Genomic DNA, 25,296 nt, shown 5'->3' on the forward strand with positions numbered 1-25,296 from the left:
CTCGGCTGCCTTAGACAGCCATTTTTGCTATCTTAAATAAGTACTTCTACGCTTGTTGCAAAACGGTTATTGAAACTTGTATACTACCAATTTAAGTCATAATCAAGCTTATGCCACTTATCACGATGAAATTGTGCGTCTCGGGTATTATAAGAACTAGGTAGTCAATTGATCGGATACTCTGATAGCAGACATTTTCTTTCATTTGCAGTTGAGCAATCAATATCATCAGCTTGTTGCAGTATCAATAACAAGTTCCACCTACCTGTGCTACTTTTTCACCCATATTTATTGTTTGTCTTGTTCCCTGAAAGTATTTCGCTGATCCATTATCCTGCTGCAAAGATAAGATGAGAGAACAATACTTCAATCAGTCGAACCAAATCTAACCATCGATTGAGCGCGGTTGTACCTTAGTTTTATTAGAGTCTGAAGGCACATTAGAAAGTGATGAACTGGTCCGCGGCTCGTGGCTCGAGTTCTGCTTTAATGGCACTGCTTTGTAGCGTTGGAGGTCGCTCTCGGACGAAACATACGGAAAATACTGTCGCGCATGGTATCCCGTGGGTCCTTGAGATTGGGATGCCACGTCACAAACAGAAAGCATAGAAATACGACAGCGACGACGAAGCCGTGCATTTGGGGATAGATATGCGGAGAAAAGACACGTGTTAATTCGATTTTGGGTTGCTCTCGATGCTCGGCTGGAGGTGGGATTTTTTTTTTCTTTTCTTTTGGTGGCATTATTTGATTGACAAATACGAATGAGGGGGCTCAGGAGAACGAGCCACCGTAAAGTAGGAGATCGGAAACGGAATATTTACAACATGGATCTACGCAACTACGTAGCTATGGGGGGGGCAACAAAGAGCGAGATAGGCGGTAATTTACGCACGCAAGCAATGACTCAAGATGCGGTGAGAGGGATGAATCGCAATAAAATTGATTGATTACGCATGGAAAGTAGAATAGAGGGAAAATTGATTACACTACCTTTGTGGCATGCCATGGTATCTACTTCATGAATCATTATTACAGAGAATGCTAGGCAATGTGACAGCAGGGGTTACTTTGCTGAGTTGCCATGGCGAGATACTATCGATCTACGAGTGAGAAGAATGCTGGAGGTCGTTTTGAATAGGGCCTATTTATTTTAAATTACGAATCGCGTTAGAAATCGAATCACGTTAATCGATTTTTCGATCGACAAATAGGACCTATTCAAAAATGAATCGAGAATGGATTTTTTGTTCGATTGGGTAACTGCGATCTGCTTACTCGTTTCCGGATTGAGGTTAGGGTGCACTTCCTCTCTGTAAATCAATAATTCCGGATGCGGTGGATCAATTAGTGTTATTAAAGCACGTTTCGCCTTCTTCCCATGCTCGCTCGCTCGTACGAATACGTCAAGGGCAATTCGGTTGGATGGCCTTTTCTCGTTGATGATGGTCCAGGCACGCCACGTGTGGGTGACAATTAAACACAAACATTGCGCCCTCGGATTCACCTATTCCGGTACCTACGTGCCTACACACAACAGTCGTCGTCATCGTCGTCGTCGGTGGCTGCAATTTAATTAGCCTGCATATTGCAAACCAAGTGACTCCATTTCCTAATTGAGCAAAAATTGGCAGCTCAGGTGTCGTTGGTGGGTACATGCGATAGAAGCATGTTTTCAGTGTGTGTGTTTGTATGTTTAGAAAGGTAGGGAACGGCGGTGGATGGAGCTTTCCGTTGATGATCATAACACGAGTGGCATAGTGGCTATTCTAGGTCACGAGAGCGATACAGAGATGTTAAATGAGGAGGATATCAGCTGGCACCATGAATGTAGTGATGAGACCCAAACGCAATGCTACTCGGTTGTACAACGTGTTGGTTAATGGTCTAGCGGGTTTTAATCTTCCGATTGGTTGAATAGGTTTAAAAGTCCATGATAACCGTCTTCTTAGAGCATTTTTTTTTATTTGTTGTACAGTCAACTTTCTTTATCTTGATATTGAAGGGACCATCGAGATAGGGAGAGATCGACATTGAGAACGATAATTTCTTAGCCTACTAGTTGGATTCGGGAAGCATAAGGTGTCAAAAAGTGTATTTGCTTGTCTTGCATCGAAAGCAATCGATATATCGACTGATTCGAGATTTGGGCGTAATTACTTGACTAAAAGATATTGTTTTCCCACAGTAATGTATATACATACTTGAAATGGTTCTGTTTGATTGTGGCTTCTTCCAAATGAGTTTAAATTTTGGGAGGCTAATCAGAACCCAATTTGGAATTGTTTAAGCACTTTGGAGCGAAAATTTTAAATTTTCAGACGCTCACATTGCCTCATATTGGTAGTCCATTCACATAGGAGTATTGAGCGTAATCCCAAAACTTGTTAACTTAAAAAAAAAACATAGCTCAAAAATGAAAAAGAAATACATCGTTGATTTTCTTATATCTTGTGTAAAAGAGCCTTAATTTTCAAGGAAAAATTTAAAAACATAATGCGCTCTCTTTCTTTAAATCATGAAAACCATAGAAAGCAATTACAATCTATGTTTTTTTGAATTCAAATTTATAGTTTCATTATATTTTTCCTATAAATTATTTTTATTTAACTTTCATTTTACATTTTGATCTTTGAAATTGGCCCAGTGGTTCAAAATTGAGGGTTGAGAATTGAGAGTTTCCATTAATTCTATCCATCCACTGGCGTTTGCGAAGACCATCACATGGTCGATATAAAACGCCACGAAAATAAAGCACCTACACACCCAATTTGAATTTGAAATCCAGTGAAGACATTTTTTCCCGCAGATATTTTGAAGACATTTCATGATTTGTGATTTGGCTTCCGAAGGAATTCCAGAGAAAGATTTTTTTTCTAAATAAATGAATATTTTGACTTCAGTTTAAGTTCCTTCTTGGTGTAGCTTATCAATTATTATCTATTAAAACATATCTACAGCACTTAACTAAAATCTTCGATTAGCTGGATATCTTCTGAATGCTTCCTGATCAGGCAGCCTTCTTGGAAGACTATTTTAGAGACGTTATTAGTGTTTTTGAACAATCGAATAATTAATCAACGCGATGTTTTAAAATAAAAATATTCAGATCTGTAGATCTTTTGAATACTTCCTGGCCATCTTGCCATCTAGGAACAATATCCGAGTGTATTTCCTTTAACTTATCTGAACTTGTTTCAATTTTTTTTTTTGTTGAGCTATCTTAATTCTACCAAGTCCTCAGAACATCAATAAACTTCACTGAACTTCCGGAAAAGCCCTCCAATATTCTATTAATATTTCTGATCATCTGGGATGTCCATGATATCAAACGAAGTTCAAAAGACAACCAAGAAGCTCATTGGGCTTTTTTGAAGTAAGATCTCTTAAAAACTGCTACGAAGTTCCTTAACCTGAAACGAAGGTTTCTGAAGTTCCTAGAAATTTGCTGAACCTTTACGAAATGTTTTGATCTGCTTCGGAATTCCCTGAACCTTTTCATGAAGTTATGCGTAGTTCCACGGTTTGCTATTTAATTTGCTTCTTTCCTACAAAGCTCGTTGCACTTCTAAGAAGAGAATATCCTATAGCTTCTAAAAGGTTTCCTGAACATCTACATAATTTCCAAACGTTCTTGAAAATATCCTCAACTTATACAAAGCTCCTGAATATGTCTGGAATAATGGAAATCTTGATGCTTGTTTTAAAATTCATTAAAATACATTAAAATGACATATTCTGGTCTGTTCCCTGGGGGTTCTCTGAAGTTATTTTCCGAATTTCTTTGAAGATCTCCTGGAGTTATTCTTAGATTTAATTGTAATCCTCCTTTTAGTAAAGGGGATCACCCCCTAAGTATTCACCATAAAATTACGAGGACTTATGCTCTGATTTCAAATGTGTGATTGAAAATAACTACGAATATTGAATTATTTTTAATTTAAAATGCATTTCATTGTCATGCCAGGTGATCTTGTTGGTCGTCTAAGCATCTTACAATACTTCCAAAGAGAACCAGTGATGAGTATGAATGGATACTGGATGAAACCAGAGAACAACTATGAAATTCCCTTCAACGTATGTGAAACGGTACGTTCGGATTGGGAAACTGGTGGTCCTAACGTTCGTCAAGGCTCAATCATGTATTTCACAGATGGCTCAAAAATTGGAATACGAATAGGTGCAGGAATCTTTGGCCCTGGGACAAATATTTCAGTTGCGATGGTACATTTTCCAACAGTGTTTCAAGTGGAAATTGTAGCCATACTTGAATGTATACATGTTTGTCTGAGGAGGAAATATAGATGTGCAAATATTTGTGTTTTTTTTTTCTAATAGTCAAGCAGCGCTGAAAGCACTGAGTGCCTGCAAATGTACATCAAAGATCGTCTGGGAATGTATTCTCTCGCTTCGGCAACTGTGCCAACGGAACTCAGTAAACTTATATTGGGTACCAGGATACTGGTGCATTGAAGGGAATGAAAGGGCAGACGACCTAGCAAAGTTAGGTTCCAATTCACAGTTTGTTGGCCCAGAACCATACTGTGGAATATCATACTGTACGGTAAAAATGGAACTCAAATGCTGGGAAGAGCAAAGGGTGCTGACTGTCACAAACTGCAACCAGTCGAAAAGATTTATAACTCCTAAGAGCACCCGCACCAATGCGTTGCTTTTCGGGCTACTAGTTTGACAACTTTAGCCTTTGCTATTTTAGTTAGCAACCGATAGTTGCTAAACTTATCGTCGAACTTCGAACTGAAATTGATCACAGAGTTTCGTGATTATTTTTTCGACGATATTGATATACCTAACCAGCATGCGCACTCTGGTGGTCACGAAACTGTCCTCTGGGAGACTTAGAACATCCATAAAAGTGGTCAATTCATAAAAATGATCGAAATATCGATCTTCGTATGCTCATCTTATAAAAGTTGCTCACCAAAATGCATAAAGGCATTTTCGGATGCCCATCTGGATTACTAGATTAATTATTTTCGCTTGTGAATGTATTAAGCTCGGTTGGTCGAATTTAAAACGGTAGATCTATTAACATCAGAAAAAAAATCGAAACTTTTAAAAAGTTCTGATTGATAGAAATGTAGGGAAGTTAAAAGATCTTTAAGAGTAAGTTTTGACAGCTCCAGGGCAATCTAATAGATTTCAGGAAAATTTATTTCAGCGAATATCAAGAGTTTCAGGGCAGTTCCATTAGATTCAGGAAAATTTAAGCTTAATAACGGGGGCCTCCTTTAGCTCAGTCGGTAAAGGCGCAGCTACAAAGCAAGACCATGCTGGAGGTGGCTGGGTTCAATTCCCGGTCCGGTCTAGGAATTTTTCGGGTTGGAAAATTTCTCGACTTCCCTGGGTATAGAAGTATGATTGGACTTGCCACACAATTATACCAATGCCAAAATGGTACAGGCATCGAAAGCTCTCAATTAATAACCGTGGAAGTGCATCTAGGACACTAAGTTGAGAGCACGCAATAAGCAAATATGCCATATGCAATAAGCTTAAAAAGCGAAGAAGAAGAAGAAGAAGAAGACATATGAGTAGGTTACGTGAACTACGGGTAAGTTCTGAAAATGTTAGGGCAGTTCCATGAATATCAGGATAACTGTGAGAACTTGAGGGACGTTCCTAAAACTTTAGATTCGTTTCTAGATCTTTATGGCAGTTCCATCTATTTCAGTGAAATAAAGGAAACCATCAAGAAGTTCCGAAGATTTAAGGATAGTAAAAAAAACTTCAGGGAATGAACTTAAAAACATTCAGAAAACTACACAGAAGATCTATGTTTAAAGGGAAGTTTAAAGATCTTCTGGTCAGTTTCACTAATTTCTGAACAATTCCAGAAACATCATTAACAACATCATAAGGGAAGTTCCGTCAGCTTTGGGAAACAATAGAGATCTTCAGGAGAGTCTGAGGAATGAAAAGAAGTACTGAGAATTTCAGGAAGTTTTATAGGTAAACTGCGGGAACAAAAGGGAAGTTTCGAAAACTTCCGGAAATTTTGGTGAACTTCAGGATTTCCAAAGTGGTTCCAGAAACTTCAGGAAACTGCAGGAACTTTTAGGAAAATTTGAGAAATTCAGCGATATCCAGCAAACAGCGAATTGACATTTTAAAGAACCTCCAAGTACCTCGAAGAAGTTAGACTAGATAGCTTTAGGGAACTTAACTAAACATAACTTCTTGAAATTCAAGAAATTCCAGACTTTCTGGGAAGTTCAAAGATTTGTTTGGTCCGATAAATTCCGGTCAGTTCCATAAACTTCAGAAAATCCTCAAGAATTTTTTTGACATAACGGCTCCGGTGGTGTAGTGGTAAGTGTGATTATCTCTCACCCCAGCAGGCCTGGGTTCAATCCCAGTCGGCACCGCCGGGATGTTCTGAGGCATAACATCTCTGATCACGCCTTCCTTCGGAAGGGAATTAAAGCCGTTGGTCCCCGGTTCATGAGTTGATGGGTCGATAGGTAGGGTCCAGGAGCTGCCTTCCTGGCACGTCGGTAGCATTGGTGCTCAGCACGGAAAACAAGATCGACGGAAAAAACAAACCAAAGGAATTTGTTTTTTTTTTTTTTTACAGTTCTGTTTAGTACAGGGTAATACCAAGAACTTCAATAGAATTGAGAGTATTTCAGGAATGCTTCTAAAGCAGAAGGACTGATCAGACTAAGAAAAGTCCAACTTATTTCAAGGAAATCGAAGAATGTTTAAGAATTTCCAAGAAACTCAGGGAATTTCCGAAACTTCATCAAAGTATCAAGACCTTTATTTCAATTTCAGCAACATAATAGATGTTACATGAGCATCAAGCAAATCTGAGATCATTTTAAGGGAGTTCCATGGTTTTCAATGCAGTTTAAAGAACTGCAAAAATGCAGGAACTTCAGCGACGATTAGATTATGTTCAAGAAAATCACGAGATCTTTTAAAATGTTCAGAAATCTTCAAGAACGTCTAGAGACCTTCAGAGAAGTATATAGATTTTTTGGTAGTTTCATTATATTTTGGGAAGTTTTTGGAACTTTATAGATGATTAGAGATCTTCATATCAGTTCCATTTATTTAAGGAAAATTGTATGATATTTCAAGGAATTCAAAGGAATTATGTGATATTTCAAGAATTTCATGAATTTTGCGATGCTTCAGAATCAATGCGAGGTCTTCAAGAAATTTTATAAATCTGATTAAAATTTCCGGAACAATAGAAAAATTAATGAACGTCAGGAAAGATTCAAAACCTCACCGAAGTCCAAATAAAACTAAGATTTTTACGCGAATTGTCTACTTTTGTGGATGTTCAAAATCTTCCAGCCAACCACACCGCTACCTGATTGCATATGCTTGTCCTAGATCCTAATTCATACATGTAGCTTCAGAATAAGTGAATTGTGAAGCTCTTGAATCTTTTTTATGAACTGATCACTTTTACGCATGGTCCGGACCTCCCGAAAGACCGGATTGTGGCCAGCAGAGTTCGCATGCTGGTCCCAGATCCAAATTCATTAATGTAGCATTAAAATAAGTGATTTAAGAAAATACAGAGCTCTAGGATGTTTTCTATGAATCGGCCCCCTTTACGGATGCTCCGGATCTTTCGAAGGACCGTTTCATGGCCACCAGAGTGCACATACTGCATGGAATTGGCCAATCAGGAGCTGGTTCACGTTTGACAGAAAAGTGGTTTATGTTCGCCCCCGTATTGTCACCTCTTCTCTTAGATAAATCTAGCAACACGGTAGCAACGCAACGCAAAGTTGCTATTTGAAACAAACGTTAAAAGTTTGTTTTGGTTTTTGTCCGCCTTGATTTTGTTTACGTGATTTTCGGTGCAAGCGGTGATTTTGAAAGTGTTAATATTACAGTTTTTTTTTAACAATGAGTGCTTCAAAACGCGGATCAAATAGGACCCCGCAGGAGGATGAAGCATTGGAGTTTTGCCGCAGTAAACGTTGGAGAAGAGCACATTTATGCTATTGTTGGATCCTGGCATTCCAAAGAAAGCGTGCCAAATCCACAGATCATACGACGCGACCGCTTCGAGGATTACTGTAGGTTTTTTCTCCTTCCCTTTATACTGCCCAGTCCAAGCAGTAGGGCAGTTTTTCCACTGCCAATGGCAGCAATCCAGCGATCCTAACATACCTGGAAAGCCCCGCTTTTCTCCTACTTCAAGCAATTGTTGCAAATCCATTTGCGTTGGAGAGTGCAAGTATTCCTCGCTAAAAATTTCATCAACAGTGCGACACAACTCAAGCAGGCACTTCCGAGCTGTTGACTCTTCGATTAGGACGTGTTCGTCAATAGCATCCGATGGTGAGCCATATGCGAGTTGCCGAATCATTTGCAGTACATTTTTGGATGCATATCAAACCCCTTTTTTCCTGTGACATCAGGTTTTTGACGGAAATATTCGTTTGTTTCCATCGCTGTTTTGATTTTCAGAAACAAATTCCGATTCATCCGAAATCGCCGTCAAAACCGTTCATTCGTATAAGTTGACATCTCAGAAAAATAATCTTCATACAAACGAGTTGCTCCTTCCTCTGCATATCTGTTAACCCTCCGTTACTCGCGCTGTTGTACTTTGCACAACACACATGAGTTTTCCATTGCCATTTTGTTGCTGAGTTACTAATCGATCTGAAACCAACGAGTATTCCTCAAAAAACTTGTTTTGATCTAAACAAGCTAAACTTTGATTACAGTAAACACCTAAGAAATGCGGATAATAGGGAAAATGAAAATGGAAACCGCGTAAACTGTGACCATACTACATGGGATTTGACTTAATTGATTATAACATGGAATATATCGAGATCCTGACCAGATAGAAAGTTACTGTCTCCGATAAAGTTGTTCAGGAGATCATAGCCTTGTCGCTGGCGGAGAGTAGTTCAGAATTTTCTCACTACGTAGCGCTAGTATACATGTGAAATTCTCGCATGTGATATAAGTATCTCGAGATCCTGACTAGCTGTCTTTCACAAAGTTTTTCAGGAGGTCAAAGTCTATTGCTTGGTGCCCAATAGTTCAGAATTTGCTCACTACGCGACGCTAGTATACACGTGAAATTTTCATAAAAAATATCTCGAGTGCCCAACCAGATAGAAAGGTTCTGTCTTCGGCATAGTTGTTCAGGAGGTCAAGGCTTTTTCGCAGGTGGACAGTAGTTCAGAGTTTTCTCACTTTGCGGCGTTACTATACATGTGAAACTCTCAAAGTTTTTCAGAACATCAAGATCTTTTTGTTGGGTGACAATAGTTCAGAATTTTCTCACTATGCGGCACTAGTATATACGTGCGTTTCTCGCATGTTTAATAGCTCGAGATCTTGATCAGCTAGAAAGCTGCTGTCTTCGGCAAAGTTGCTTAGGGGGTCAAGACTTTTTGGCTGGTAAACAGTAGTTAAGAATTTTCTCACCACGTTGCGTTAGTATACATGTAAACTTCTCGCATATGTTATATCTCAAGACCCTGATTAGATAGAAAGTTACTGTCGACGACAAAGTTGTTCAGGTGCTCAAGGTCTTTTGGCTGGTGGACAGTAGTTCAGAATTTTCTTACTTCATGGTGCTAGTATACATGTGGAATTCTCACATATAAAATATCTCAAGTTCATGACTAGATAGAAAATTACTGTCGTCGGCAAAGTTGTTCAGGATATCACAAAATTTTTGTTCGTGGACAGTTGTTCAAAACTTTCTCACTACGTATTGTTGGTGAAATGTAAAATTTTCGCCTGTGATATATCTCTCTATCCTGACCAGATAGAAAGTTACTGTCGTAGACAAAGTTGTTCAGGAGGTTAAAGCCTATTTTTTGGTGCACAATGTTTCAGAATTTTCTCACCCCGTGGCGCTAGTATACACGTGAAATTTTCACGTATAAAATATCTCGAGATCCTGACCAAATAAAAGGTTACTGTCTTGTACAAAGTTGTTCAGGAGGTCAAGGTTTGGCTAGTGAACAGTAGTTCAAATTTTTCTCACTGCGCTGCGCTAGTATACACGTGCAATCCTCATATATGCTACAGCTCCAGATCCCGAACAGCTAGAAAATTACAGTGATCGGCACAGTTGTTTAGGAGATCAAAGCTTTTTTACTGGTGAACAGTAAATAGTTCAGAATATTTTCGGTATGTGGCGCTAGTGTGCATGTAAAATATTTGTATATGCTATAGCTTAAGGTCAGGAAGTAGCTGTCATCGTCAAAGTTGTACATGCGGCAAAGTTCTTCCGGATGATGAACATGCAAATGTGTTTTGTTCAAAGCTCTCTCATTTTACGTCCAATTTTTGATCTCCTTAGGTTATTTGAATGGTATGAATGGTAAAGCATAAGGGTTCTGCTTCTTCTTTCTTCTTCTTCGCATTTCAAGCTTATTGCATATCGCATATTAGCTTATTGCGTGCTCTCAACTTAGTGTTCTAGATGCACTTCCACAGTTATTAATTGAGAGCTTTCGATGCCTGTACCATTTTTGCATTGGTATAATTGTGTGGCAAGTCCAATCATACTTCTATGCCCAGGGAAGTCGAGAAATTTTCCAACCCGAAAAATTCCTAGACCGGACCGGGAATCGAACCCAGCCACCTCCAGCATGGTCTTGCTTTGTAGCTGCGCCTTTACCGACTGAGCTAAGGGAGGCCCCGGGTTCTGCTACTACTTTTAATTTATCTTTTTTTTCAATTCAATTCTGAGAAAATTAATCATGATTCTTCAGAGTAAATTTTGAAAAATAGTGTAACTTAAGGTGAACCTTTGGTATACAACATTTAAAAATGATATTGAGCAATTTGGCTCTTCGTATTTCGATTCAAAATCTTTCAAATGTTCTAAAAAGAACGAAAATTTGATGTTTTTAGGGGGTGTCCTTAAACTTATGATCGGGAGTGTACGGTTTTATAAATTTCTATATTTAACTGAGCAAAAGTGCCTCACTCTCTGAGTTAGTCTCGTTGTCCGTGTACATTTTTTTTTTGTTCTAGACCCCTCGATAAGACATTTTGAAATTAGTCTAAAGGAAATTGACTCTAAGCATTCATTTGGTTGAATTTTCAGTTATATTGATATTTTAAGATAATGTTTTCCATCTGAGATACGTGTTACCACTAATTTATCAGAAGTATACAAGCGGAACGAAAAGAAATCCAGAATATATTTGTCTTATCCCACTTAGGCTGATATAAATTGTATTTTTTATTTCTGAACTACTGTTCATCAGCCAAAAAATCTTTATCTCCTTAACAGCTTTACCACATACAGTAAATTTCTATCTGTCCAGGATCGCAAGATATTAAATATGCGAAGACTTCATGTATATCCAAGCACCGCGTAGTGAGAAAATTCTGTACTGTCGACCAAAGAAAAAGTTTTGATCTCCTGGACAACTTTGCCGATGACAGTTTAGCAGTCTCGAAATATATCTAATGCGAGAATTGCACGTGTATACAAGCGCAATGATGTGAAAAAAAAAAATTTCTGTCCACCAGCCAAAAGGCCTTGGCTCCCTGAACAACTTTGCCGAAGACAGTAACATTCTATTTGGTCAGAATCTCGTGATATTTTATATGTGAAAATGTCACGTGTATAGTAGCGCCGCTAAGGAAATTCTCAACTTTTTGTACTCCAAGCAATAGGCTTTGGCCTCCTGAACAACTTTATCGAAGACAGTAAGTTTCTATCTGATCAGGATTTCGAAACAAACCACATGCGAGAATTTGACGTGTATTCTAGCGCTACGTAGTGAGAAAATTTGAAACTACTGTCCACTAGCGAAATCTATCTGATCAGAATATTTTACATGCGAGAATTTAGTGCGTATACTAACGCCACGTAGTGTGAAAATTCTGAACTATTGTGCACCAAGCAATAGGCATTGACCTCATGAACAACTTTTTCGAAGACAGTAATGTACTACCTGTTCAGAATCTCGAGCTATAGCATACGCGAGAATTGTACACGTTTACTAGCGCCACGTGGTGAGAAAATTCTGGGCTTCTGTCCACCAGCCAAAAAATCTTGACCTCCGGAACAAGTTTGCCGAAAACATTAACTTTCTATCTGCTCAGGATCTCGAGCTATTGTATATGCGAGAGTTACATGTGTATACTAGCACCGAGTAGTGAGAAAAATCTGAACAACTGTCCACCAAGCAAAAAATCATGACTTCCTGAACAACTTTGCAAAAGACATTTACTCTCTATCTGGTCAGGATCTAGTGATGTATCACATGCGAGAACTTAGCATGTATACGAGCACTACTTAGTGAGAAGATTCTGAACTACTGTTCACCAGCAAAAAGGCTATGATCTCCTGAACAGCTTTGCCTAAGACAGTAACTTTCTATCTGGTCAGGATTTCGAGATATTTTATGTGAGAATTTCACGTGTATATTAGCGCCGTGTAGTGAGAAAGTTGTGAACTACTGTCCAAAAATACCAAAAATACTTGACTCCCTGAACAAGTTTGCCGAAGACAGTAGCTTTCTATCTGCTCAGGATCTTGAGCTATTGTATATGCGAAAATTGTACGTATATACTAGCGCCACGTAGTGAGAATTTTCTGAACTACTCCACCAACGAAAAGATCTTGACTTCCTGAAAAACTTTGCCCAAGACAGTAACTTTCTATCTGGTCAGAATCTCGAGATATTTTGTATGAGAATTTCACGTGCAGCGGCGCGTATTGAGAAAATTTTGAACTATTGTGCATCAAGAAATAGGCTTTGATCTCATCAACGACTTTGTCGACGACTGTAACTTTCTATCTGGTCATGATCTTGATATATATCACATGCGATAATTTCACATGTATTCTAGCGCTACGTAGTGAGAAAATTCGGAACTACTCTCCACCAGCAAAAAGGTTATGATCTCTAGAACAACTTTGCCAAATACAGTAACTTTCTACCTGTCAGGATCTCGAGATTTTCCATGTTGTAACCAATTAACTCAAATCCCACGTAGTACGGACACCGTTTACGCGGTTTCCATTCACATGTTCTCTATTATCCGCATTTTTTGGGGGTCAACTGTGATAAAAGTTTAGCTTGTTTAGTTAAAAACAAGTTTGTTAAGGCATACCAGTTGGTTTCATATCGATTGGTAGCTCGACTGCAAAATGGCAATGGAAAACTCACACTGTTGTACAAAGTACAACGCGCGAGTACTCGTGTTACAAAAGTTGGCGCGAGTAACGGAGGGTTAATGTTCGGCCGTTTCCCAGGCTAGGGAACCACCCCTACTTTTTCAGCATTCAAGAATCCGGTTCCCTGCGCATACAGGAGTAGCTTCATAGCAAATTGTTCTTCCTCATCACTGGATTCTGAGAAATACTCAAATAAAATATCCTCGTTCTTCATTTCAAAATTCTAGATTGATTTTAGAGTAGTTCCTAAATCCATTTTTCGATCAAAGAATCGATCAACTTTATTCGGTTTCTACCGCTATCTGAGCGATGGATTTTCAACATCGACACATGCAATAAAAAGCTCAAACATGGAACTGTTGATTGCAAGTTTCGGTATTGCAAATCCATCGCTCAGATCGCTGTAGAAAGTAAATAAAAATAATCGATTACTTGATCGACCAATGAAGATAGGACCTATTCTAAAATCAATCGAGAATTATTGTTCTATCCGGCAGGTAAATTTAAAAGAAACTCAAACAACAGCAAACAGCTGTCACTCTTTCAAAGTTCTTCCTGCAACGGTGATAGCTATCAGCATTAGCTACTAGCGGTGCGAAAATTAGAAGGTAAATTAACAACTATGACAGCAACGGCCGGTGCGTAAATCGATAGTTAACTAAAATAGCAAACCACCAAAAAGCTCTTAGAGCTCAATGAAAGAGCTCTTAGTATATACACTGGCCTAGTAGCTGGTCACTGTCCTAGTAGATATGACATGAAGAACATTGGTCGGGTTCAGAGTGATATCTGTCGTTTCTGTAATTTTGAACGTGAAACCTCGGAACATTTGCTCTGCAGTTGGGGTAGATCACAAGCGTAGATCTAAATTTCTTGGAAGTATTAGCTTACAACCTAGTGAAATTTGGTCCATATTATACCGGACTGGAAAAAGATGTGTCCAGGCAATTAGTCGTCCATTCGTACAAATTCCATGCAAATGCTTTAATTTCCGATAATTATATTACTAACGAATCGACTCTAGAATCCTCAGTATTTGTTAAAAAAAAAAATTGAAAAACATGAATTGCTGTAACAAATATTTAGAATATACTTAAAAAAAACTACCAATGTTACCCCGTTTTACGGTACTCGAATGATGTCCGTTTCTTAGCTTTCATGAGAATTAGTTTGAGATTTGAGCAACTATTTATTTATTTACAATTCAATCCGCTGCTACTAATGAAAAGTTCAATCAAACAGGTTTTTATTTTATTTTACTTATGCACAATTTGCAACTCACCGGTGGGTCGTGACCCATAGGTTGAGAAACGCTGTACCTGTTATACCGTATTTCCATTCGCACAACCAACCCAACAAAGTCGTACAACCAGCTGCGCACTGCCTTCTCTCTGTGTGTATGTTTGTGTGTGTGGTTGGGACCCATGATAGGAAATGTGTTTTCTCCACTGCTGCGAGGGAGGGCATCACTTGACGGACGGAAATGGTGGCTAACAATTACACAGTTTTCCTAGTACAGAGGCTTTGCATCGAGCTTTTCTACGTACATTGAAGCACATTCCACAATCAACCGCATTTATGCGCATGATACACATTCATAATATAGACAGAGCGGAATAGGAGTAACACCTAGATATCGGAAGCACACCAATTCTCTTCCTCGATCGATACTCACCTTGCGCGGGAGGTTCATGACCATCATCGCCGTCATGCTACTCTTGACATTTTTTTTTTCTACAGATCGCAAACAATCGTAAACTTGTCTGTACAAAGAAGAAGTATGTAGGCAGAAAGCTCGTCGGGCAGCAAGCGAGCTTTCACACATTGGCGCTGCGAACTCTTGAATGGGAAGCGATTTTGCTTTGTGGCAATATTGTACTTTTTTTTTACTGTACGATTAAACGTGATTTTGAACAAAATGCAGCTGAAAATAATGAAATTTTGGATCGTCTTTAAACTTCAAATGGTAAGGAAAACGAAAGTGAACGAAAAACAATTAGATAGTAGGCGGTGAGGTTCATGCAGCTACCGGATGCTTTAACGAAAACGAGAAAAATGGGGAGGAAAACATAAACAAAAAACAGAATGGTTCGCCGGGTTCACTCAACAGATGTCACACTAATCCTAGTGACCCTTGAATTTGTGTTGTGATGTTTTTTTTATTTGCTACATTCTATTTCGCGGAAAGAAATATGTGCACAAGAAGAAGCGACATTCCCCCGTGCCGAGTCGATCCGGGACGGGGGGCGCCGGGAAGTACGGCAATTTATCATCTAAGTATGTTTTGATTCGATAAAAAAGAAGTAGTAGTAGTAGTAGTAGCAGTAGTAGAAGGAGAAGTAGTTGAGTAGCAGAGTTGCAGTATGAAGAAAGTTTGACCTACTTTGATCTAAGATCAATTGGTGGCATATTTGGAAAATTTTACCTCGCATAAAATCGTCTATCGTATGAGCACGCTTTTCTATCAACCCTCGACAATTTTTTGCGTGCGTACTTTCATAAGACTGCATAAGTTTAGTGTGTTCGGGATCTACAATTGGAGAAAAAAACAAACAAACAAAATACGGAGAAGCACAAAAAACAGGGGGGAAGAAAAAGAAAACGAAGAAAAACCACACGAGGCACACGCACACGCACATCAAAAACACATGGTAGTAGGTAGGGTGGGGTGGTTCAAAGGCAGGTTCAAAAGGTACCAAAAACGAGAGAAAAAAGAGAACGAGAAGAAAAACAATCTGAAGTGAAAACGGAAATGCTTTCACGAAATCGAATTTTTTTGGGGGATGTGGAAAATCGAATGTTGTATGCAAGTGGGTGGTGAGTGCGGTGGTGGTCGCTTACAAGAAGTATGTTTTCGAATATGTATGAATGGTGCTTGTACGGAATACTTATGTTGTTGCATGCAAACTTGAAAGCGGCAGCCGGGTGGAATACGCGATTTGCAGGCAAACGGCCGATTGCGGTGGGGTGGTGCAGCAAATAAAGTAAAATGAAGATTATTTTGATTAATTTGGGACTACTGTTTTCGAAGACTGTCTAGCTTATGGGTGAGTAAGGACTGGATCGAAAATAAGTTGTAACCAACATTTTCCTTCCAAATGAGAAAGAAAAACATTTTTTTTTATAAAAAAAAGATCTTCGATTATGTGTGTCACGTCCTTCTTTAAAACTTAACAAAGAAAAATAAACCAAAAAATATTCTTTAATGGACTGGTATCACGTTAGATTTAGTTTCTCATATTAGATTTTTGACAGTGCATTCTCGTGTTTTTGAACGCATCGTTACAGTATTTTTTTTTTTACTATTTCAACGTTTCAGAACTCTTAACATCCATTTAAAGATGCTCTTTAAAATTGCCATTCAGCATGAGAAATCGGCATTCAATAGGTTGTAGTTTCGAACCAGTTGAATTAGGTTGCTTTCGACGGAAGTCTAAATTTCTCAGTTTTTCTATTTTTCAGCGAAAATGACGTTTATATTGTATTCTAGAGATTTATTTCCGTTCTACGGATTAATTTAAAGAAAAAAGAACTCTTTGTTTGTTCCAAATTCAAAATTAATTACATTCCATTTAAACCTACAGCTGTGTTCGATAAAATAACAGCGCATGCCGATTTTCATACAAAATGGTCAACTTTGACATGATGTAACTTTGTTAACTTATGATAATTTGAACTGAAACGTTCACCAAAGAACTACAAATATGTTCAATTTTACGATCACAAAATACTAAATTTTTGGTAGCACTTGCTTTTTTAATTTTTTTTTGCAAATCCCGTCAGATAACTTTCATGTCAGGATCGTGTGTTCTTTGATATTGCCTCCTACGGACATTTTTAAGGTGGATCAAGAGCTGAAGATCGTCGTCTATTATAATTGAATCAAATTCAACCTCGCATTTTGGTACTGAGGCAGCTCAGTGCCAAAATGCTTGGCAATCAAGTGTGCTATGCGCGCTGCAAACAGACGTCAACAGCAACGCTCGGTGGGTTGAATTCGTATTTTACGCAACCGTTAATTAGCGACCCAACATGATGTGTTTAGTACGAAATTGCGACAAAACTAAACAAGATAGAAAATTGGTGTCTAAGAGAGAGTTGTAGAACGCATTGAGAGGCATCTTTTGATTAGACAAAACAACACACTTTATTACGTATTTGTTTGAATAATAAGGAAAAAAACCCGTAGGAAAACATAATTTTTAAACTCGTTTATCCCTAAAATGTGTTTAAATGCAGCTTACTTAAAGCAGAAATGAAACTATTAAGTAGGAAATTAATCAAGCTGTCCATTGCAGTTTTGCACTAAATATCATAGTTTTCGAGTAAAAGCCTATTTATGGCTAGCATCCCTCCCCATGGACATGGAGGTTGGCAGTACTGAAGCAAAGGGTTATGTTTAATTTCTTTATATTTGCAACGATGATGATTTCCTATAGTGATACATATCACCTTCTTAATGCTTCAGTATGCCTCAAACGATTAATTCTTGGTTGTTAATAGAACTTCCTTGATGAAATCGGCTGCTTCATGCAGACTGAGCAATAATATCAGATTTGTTCTGTATACAGAGGAACTGGGAGGTCTTATTAGAAACTTCTCACAAATAAAGTAATGATCTTCTAGTAAATTTTTCATATAATTTTAATAATATTTTATTTTATTTAAGCATATTATTTTTGTTACAGTCAATTAGCATTAGCATACGATACAAGAGATTTAATATTACTTGCTCGTTTTTGCGTAAAATAATCAATATTTATTTTACTTGTAACTACCATTGAAAGTTTTTTTCAAGTTTTTTTAGTAGTCACGTTTTGTTTGTTGTTTCTTTCATGTAATTATCGTAAATAATAGTCATTCAATAATAGATAGTTCATCCATATATTCGTACTTTGACGCGAAACGCTGTGGATTATGAGATGCTCGATGACCCTGGAGGGATCGATTTTGCTTACTGAGCAGAAAATCATGAATTTAACCCCAAGTTCTTCCACAGCACAATAAATCGCCACCATCATTTGTTTATTTGATATTGAACATTCACCTCGGCAACTATTTGCATATCAAGCGAAAACGTAGTCCTGTATTGTCGTGAAGCGTTATGGTTCTGAGATGCTCGATGACCCTGGAGGGATCGGTTTTTGCTTACTGAGCAGAAAATCATGGGTTTAATCCCAATAAACAATACATACTTTTGGTTGCATCGCCAACTTGAGGTGAATCCTAACCGAATACCCTACCCAACCCTCCAACTCCGTAGCACTTATGAGGGTGTCGCTAAGTCGGTGGCCTCTCGTCAAGTAAGTACTACATCAACATTTCCTTCCCGATACCTAGTTATGGTAAAGATGGGCGAGGCCGGGAATAGCAACAGTCATGCTTCTGTTACTCTTGTTTAGATTGGAACCAATGTTTACTCCCCAGCATTATTTCTGAAAGTAGTCTAACTGAGAATTTCAGAAGAGACGTCAGTGCCGCTAGTATCCAAACTACGAAGTATATCATAACAACGCTAACGCTAAAAGCCAATTTATGGCTAGCATAGACCAAAACAGGAAAAGTTCAATAACTCAGTAATCTTTGAGATTTGATCATATGCGTAGAACAATGTTTTACTTAAAATATGATCTTCTATCGCTCCTTAAATTATTTGCACTAAGGAACCGAATAATTATAAATAAAGAACGTAAATTATTATGGCAATACAAAGACATTAGTTCAAGAAGACGAAGAAGACTAAGACACCCTTGATCTCCTTCCTCATTTACAGCTGGTATAATCAGTTTGACATATCGAAGTCCTACTATACCACTTGAAATCACTGAAATAGGGTCGATTTTTGATGATCGAGCTCCACATATGTTCGGTCCCAAGCTAATCGAACCCCTCATTTTATCTGTCAAACTTTCATAGCGAATCAAAACAAACATAGTGTAGTACTAGAATTTCGACTAGAATGGGGTACGTTAATCGTTTGCTTGGGACCAATAGGCTAGTCAAGTAGTGAGCCAAATTTAAATCGTTAGTTTCCTCCGGTTGGTGGTAGGCTGTGCGTTTCACAGAAGGGTATACATCAACATATCGATTTTGCTTTACCAAGCTCAATCTTTTCTAAATCAGGTCCTGATCAATTTACCAATATTTAAGGTCATTCGGTTGCGAATTTATACTGCACTGGCCCTTTCAAGTTTATGTGGGATTTACTATGGGAAAAGTGAACATTTTGTTCTCATCATTCTAGCGTTTTCCATAATTATTTACGGGTAAGCTTGCTGTCCCCAACAAACAATTCAGAGTCACTAATAAGCATATGGATTGAATAAATGCTGTACAACAGTGTACAATGCTGAATAAAACGGGTTGTCGAAAAAAAGCTCATTGAGTTCGATAGATGCACCTTTGTTCCGCTGTTGGCTCTGATCTGATTAATTTATTCATTAAAAGCTTTATAAGCTTTGGCTGTCTTCCCGATTCAACACCAGCAGTTTGATCTAATAATAAACTGAATAAATGTAATTTTCACATACATTGACGCTTTAATTCAACTGTTCACAATTGATTTAATAAAATGCTTTATTAGACGTCTAATAATTGTTTTCTAGCTAAATTATTAGATTCCATTGCATTGCTTTACAATATTGCTGAATAAAGATGAATACAGTCAGCATTATCTCAATTATACCACTATGCGACCATGTTTTAATCGTATGCAGTCTCACAACAAGACAAAATCAGTAGAGTAGTGGTTACCGTTTCTGATTTTCAAGTAGAAGGTCGCGAGTTCAATGCCAACCTCAACCATTTATTTTTATTTATGTTCTACGTCAAATTAATTTAAATCGCAATCATCGATCACATCAATCACGACATCGAATTAATTGATCTAGTTAAGAAAAATAACCCAGCATCCTTTCCTTAGAAATTGGAAGGTGAAGAGGTAACACTGGATTCGTTCCAACAGGACCTAGAGCTGGAGCTAGAGTTGTGATCGGGAGTGCTGATAGATATTCAGTTTCATACAAGCTTTTATTAATTATCCAGCTGCCAATATGATGTATTCTAGGATAGCTCAGATGGTAAGGCAAGGGGCTGGTGATCAGAAGGTACTTGGTTCGAATCCCCGTTGAACGATGACATGTGTTTGTGTATGTATGTAATAAAATTTCTAATATCTGCTAGTGCGTGCTTCGCAATGAAAAACAATCATCACTATCACTAAAGGAAACCCCATCACCTGTCTCCCGTTTTTATTTTCATGTTAATGTTCCCGCAGTTTGATTAATCGTTTATTAAATGCATGATAGTGTCTAATTAAACGTTACTTCACATGAGAATCAAGCAATATGTAACAGTATCGCTGCTTAAGGAAGCAATGATGGTGTTCAATAAACACTGAATAATCACAAATTTGATTGAATAAGTTCTGTACAACTCATGCAAGTCGAATAAAAGCTTCTCGACATACCTTATACAGCACCAAAGTAGTTCAATGTTGGTTGAATAAATTCTCCAGATTTGTGTGAACACAGCTTGAGCAGAAGTTATGATTAAAAATAGTACAAGTATTATGAAGCATGCAGTTGAGTAAAATCGTCAAGAAGTCGTTTCTTCAATAGGCGATTGCTTGTTGGGTCTCTACTTTTGTAAGATTTTCTCAACTACAGCTTTGCTGAAGGCCATATTTTAGCTTCATTAACTGAAAGTCTTTTTGATAAAGTAACCTAACCTTACCTATGCCCAAGGAATTCGATAAATTTACTACCAGAGTGTTTTTTTTCTGAAAAATTCAATTCAGTTTCCTACAACTTTGATTCAGATGTAATTTTGATAAGATGAGCCGTTTTCGTGCTATGATTTATTGAAAAAAATATGAATATGCCCTTTTGAAAAATTAGGCGACAGTCAAATCGGCCGACTTTCAGCCAGGGCTGGCAAATGTCATTTTCAATGAAAGATCTCACGCGATATTTACAGAGATACTTCTGCCACTATCATCGGATGAGAAAATGATGATAGAATTTTTTTTCAAAATCTCATCGAATTTTTTGTCATTACAGAACGTGACAGTGTTGTGTTCATCGTAATTACAAGCTCATTTATTGCTTTTAATGTTACTAGTTCCAAAGAATTGTTAATACTATATTCACTCTACCGATTACATACGGTTGCTTGCTTTAATTCATCTAAATCAGTTAGTAGTGTTGATTTCAAAATCGCTTAAGAATTATTCTCATGAGTGCTTGATCATTGGAAAATGACAAGAAAGCCAATGATAGGTAGTTTCGTCTCGTGATAGTGAGAGGGCCTGTTTTCTCATTGTGACATGACGGCCGTAATATTTACCAGCTCTGCTTTCAGCACAAACTTGGTTCATTGCCCCTAGCGAACAATTATGAGCAGTTCCACGCGAAACTCGCAAATCGTATCGGATCGGTGTTTTTAGATATACTTGTTATTTAACAAAGTTGTTTGTTATAGCCAAGATTACTGCCAAACATTCCATTTCACACATTTGTTTCCTTAGCCTGTGTTCTATTTGGTGCATTTTCACTTAAATTTGTCAGATGGAAAATTTTCAAATAAACCTGCTATTCCAGCAAACTTATTTCTGACAGACAAGGAATCAACTTTCACAGTTACTCTTTTACGCTTTTCGTTAAAAAATATTCTCAAGATTGGAAAATAGCCCAAATTACACGATTAGTAAATTTTAAGCTATGAACATTTCGAAAGTAACAACACTGAGCAATGTAAGCATTATGATCGTTATGATAACTGTTGTCAGTATTTTCAAAAATACTATTTTTTGCCAGTAGTCCACACGTTATCTGAGCTTCAATTTTATATAAAATATTTTTTTTTTCGAATATGCAATTTGAGATATTTTGGTTTTTATTTCAGTGTTATTTTTTCGAGAAAGATACAATACTGCTCCACAACTTCGCCAAAGACCCTATTTCGAACAAACAAATCGTTCTCAAGATAGTTATTTTAGAATTAAAGGATATCATTTTGGATGAGCACTTTTTAAAGTTCGTTGCGTACAATACTAAGCAACCAAATGTGTAAAGTGAGATGTTGGGCAATAACACACAACTGTGCAAAATTTCAAATTAACGGTTGGTTAAAAAAATCGACAAACAATCGTCGCTCTTATGCGAAGATTCATGAGAGGTCAAATCTCAAATTGGTTTAGTTTTATGGTATTTGGCCGGGCACTGTTCGACTGTGTTCCATTTGGTAAATTACCATCTTTACACTACATCCGCAATCCAAACGATAACCCAAATGATTGAACTATTCCACAAATGGTTTGGAGGAAACACGTCGTTAAGCAAAATAACCATATTTTTTTTTATTTTGTTAATTTGTTTATTTGTTTATTTAATAATTCAACTGACAATTAATGTCTTAATGAATAAAACTTAATCTAAATAGTTATGGTCAACGAAACGAAAACGGTCAAGTAACCGGTGACGAAACACATTTGCTGATACGTTAAAGTCAAATTCGCAATAAAAGTAGTTAAATTGTCGGCTGATTGCACGAATTGGCTCATTCTGCGTATAATTTCTGCCTCGTGGCTCCAAAAACAGAAATTCGCGTTGACGAAGAGGTCTCTCAGGAGCATACATATTTAGCTGGGCCAGCAACGTTGGACAGTCGATGTCACCCATGAGAAGCTTTCCAGCAAACATAGCTTGAGCGACCGTCCGTCGCACCACTAGCGGTTCGATGCCCAGAAGACGGCAACGCTCCTCGTACGGTGGCAGGTTCGATGAGTCACGCCAGTTCAAGAAACGAAGAGCATATCTCACAAACTTTCGTTGAACAGATTTGATTCTAACGATCCAAGTGGCTTGGAAAGGGCACCATACAACTGCACTTGATTCTAATATAGACCGCACAAGTGAGCAGTAAAGTGATCTGAGGCATAACGGGTCCCGCAACTCATCGGCAATTTTGAAAATAAAACCCAGTTGGCGATTGGCTCGGGATATGATGTCGTTATAATGGATTTTGAAGGTGAGTCCGCAGTCCAGAGTAACACCGAGATCCTTTATTTGTTCTACACGGGCAATGCAACGTCCAAAGAGCACATAGTCAAACATAATTGGTTCGTTTTTACGGTGATAGGAGATGACGTTGCATTTTTCGATGCTCAGGCCCATCAAATTTCTCGTGCACCAGTCAGCGAAAATACATAGCATATGCTGGAGATCCCAACAGTCCGAGAGGCTTTTGATAATTTTGTAGATTTTGGCGTCATCTGCGTAGAAAAGACGACATCCAGATGGTAACAACAGAGCGATGTCGTTTAAAAAGATCGAAAACAGCAGAGGTCCCAGGTTGCTGCCTTGCGGGACTCCCGAGTTGTTGGAGAAAACATTTGAATCTGTCGCGCCAATCTTGACTCGTACAGAGCGATTCACTAAGTACGATCTGAACCATTTCACAGCCGTAGACGAGACACCTAGTATCTCCAACTTAGCAAGCAGGATTTCATGATCCACCCTGTCAAAAGCGGCTTTTAAGTCCATGTATGCAGCATCAACTTGCCATCCAGCGTCCAAGCTTCGCAGACAGTCAGAGGTAAACTGCACCAGGTTCGTGGAAACCGATCGCTTGGGGGTAAAAACCATGTTGGTCCGTATCGATATAATTTTTACAGCACATAAACAGAGCATCATTTACAATAATCTCGAAAAGTTTAGAGCAGGCGCACATGGAGGAAATCCCACGATAATAAGCGACATTCCGTTTGTCTCCTTTTTTGTGAATTGGAAACAGATAGGAAAGCTTCCAGCGGGAGGGGAATTCACTTTGCTGTGCCAAGAAATTAAAAAGTCGCGCAAGTGGAAGGCAGAGGTTGACTGCACATCGTTTTAAAACTGACGAGGGAATTCCGTCAGGACCAGCGGCGAATGAGTTCTTCATTTTGCGTGTTGCGGCTATCACCATGTCTTCAGTGATGTGAGGTATGTCAAAACTAAAAACATCACGTGGCATCCCGGAGGTTGCGACCAACACCTGTGTCGGTGAAGCGGAAAAATCGTGGAAGACTTGTTTGAATTGACGAGCAAACAAGCTGCATTTTTCACTTTCGCTGCAGGCCGTATCATCTCCGAGGAACATGGAACAAGGCAGCCCGGATTCTTTCCGTTTTGAATTTACAAACGACCAAAAACCTTTCGGGTTCGACCGAAGGTTCGCTTCCGTGCGTCTCACGTGCCGATTATAGAGGAAGTGGCTGTAGTTTCGATAGTGACGACTTGCGAATTTAAACTGTTGCTTGTAGAACGGTAAGCGAGAGCTGCAGTACCTTCGGAGTGCGGCGGAGCGCTGACGTTTTAGTTTACGTAGGCGTGGGTTCGACCATGGAGGCTTCTGCGGGGGACGTCTTGCTGGGACAGTGCGGAAAATAACTTCTTCCAGCGCAGAGCTGAAACAATCCACAGCATCATTGACACTAGCGGCCGTTTCGATACAGTGCCAATCTATTTCCGCAAGCGCATTGTTCAATGCAGTGTAATCGGCCCGGCGAAAGTCCAGAAAGGGTATCCTTAAATTCGTCATCAACTGATGAGCATCCATATGACTGTCCTCTATCAGATGACAGCAATTTAAGGATAGGATGACTTGCAAATGCTTCAGATTAGATTTATGCGATTATTTACATTTCCATGTTGAATAGCCATGAACAACCATTCTATTATGGATACAAACATCGTTTATTGGTAGAGGAAACTTCCTCCACCACGAAATATAAAATCTTCGGTTTCAACGGTTTACCAATGTTTGTATCATCTTTGATAGCGATGACTATGTTTCTACCTCGTTTGTCAGCTCAGATCAGCAAATGACGTTCGATGGAATTATTTACATCATCATTTTGGATGATTTGCGTTATGGGGCTGAACCAATGCCATATGCATTTCAATTTTAGATGACAATCATTCTGCAGAGAGCATTACGCAGAGAGCATAAGACTAGAAGGTCCCGAAATAACGTGCACAACTTTTTGGGTCAGCTCTGGTACTCTCTTCGGCCTATCTCGAAACTTAGGAAAAACCAATAACCCCTCATTTTATCTGTCAAACTTTCATAGCGAATGAAAACAAACATAG

At 38.5% G+C, this 25,296-nt stretch overlaps 1 protein-coding gene across 1 annotated transcript in view; it reads right to left on the minus strand.

Annotated features, from left to right (window-relative positions):
- Positions 1-513: 513 nt before the first annotated feature.
- The window catches only part of LOC135708171 (potassium voltage-gated channel subfamily H member 4-like), a 205,885-nt gene continuing 181,102 nt past the window's right edge, over positions 514-25,296 (minus strand). The window contains exons 9-10 of the mRNA XM_065230172.1: positions 14,841-15,089; positions 514-570 (exon numbers count right to left, since the gene is read on the minus strand). Coding sequence (XP_065086244.1) covers positions 15,052-15,089 — 38 coding nt within the window. The 3' untranslated portion in view covers positions 514-570; positions 14,841-15,051. The remainder of the gene's footprint in view (positions 571-14,840; positions 15,090-25,296) is intronic.

This window comes from Ochlerotatus camptorhynchus, unplaced genomic scaffold, assembly GCF_037179485.1.
Source record: "Ochlerotatus camptorhynchus isolate MF236.1 unplaced genomic scaffold, CSIRO-AGI_Acam_v1.1 ptg000328l, whole genome shotgun sequence".
Taxonomy (NCBI): domain Eukaryota; kingdom Metazoa; phylum Arthropoda; class Insecta; order Diptera; family Culicidae; genus Ochlerotatus; species Ochlerotatus camptorhynchus.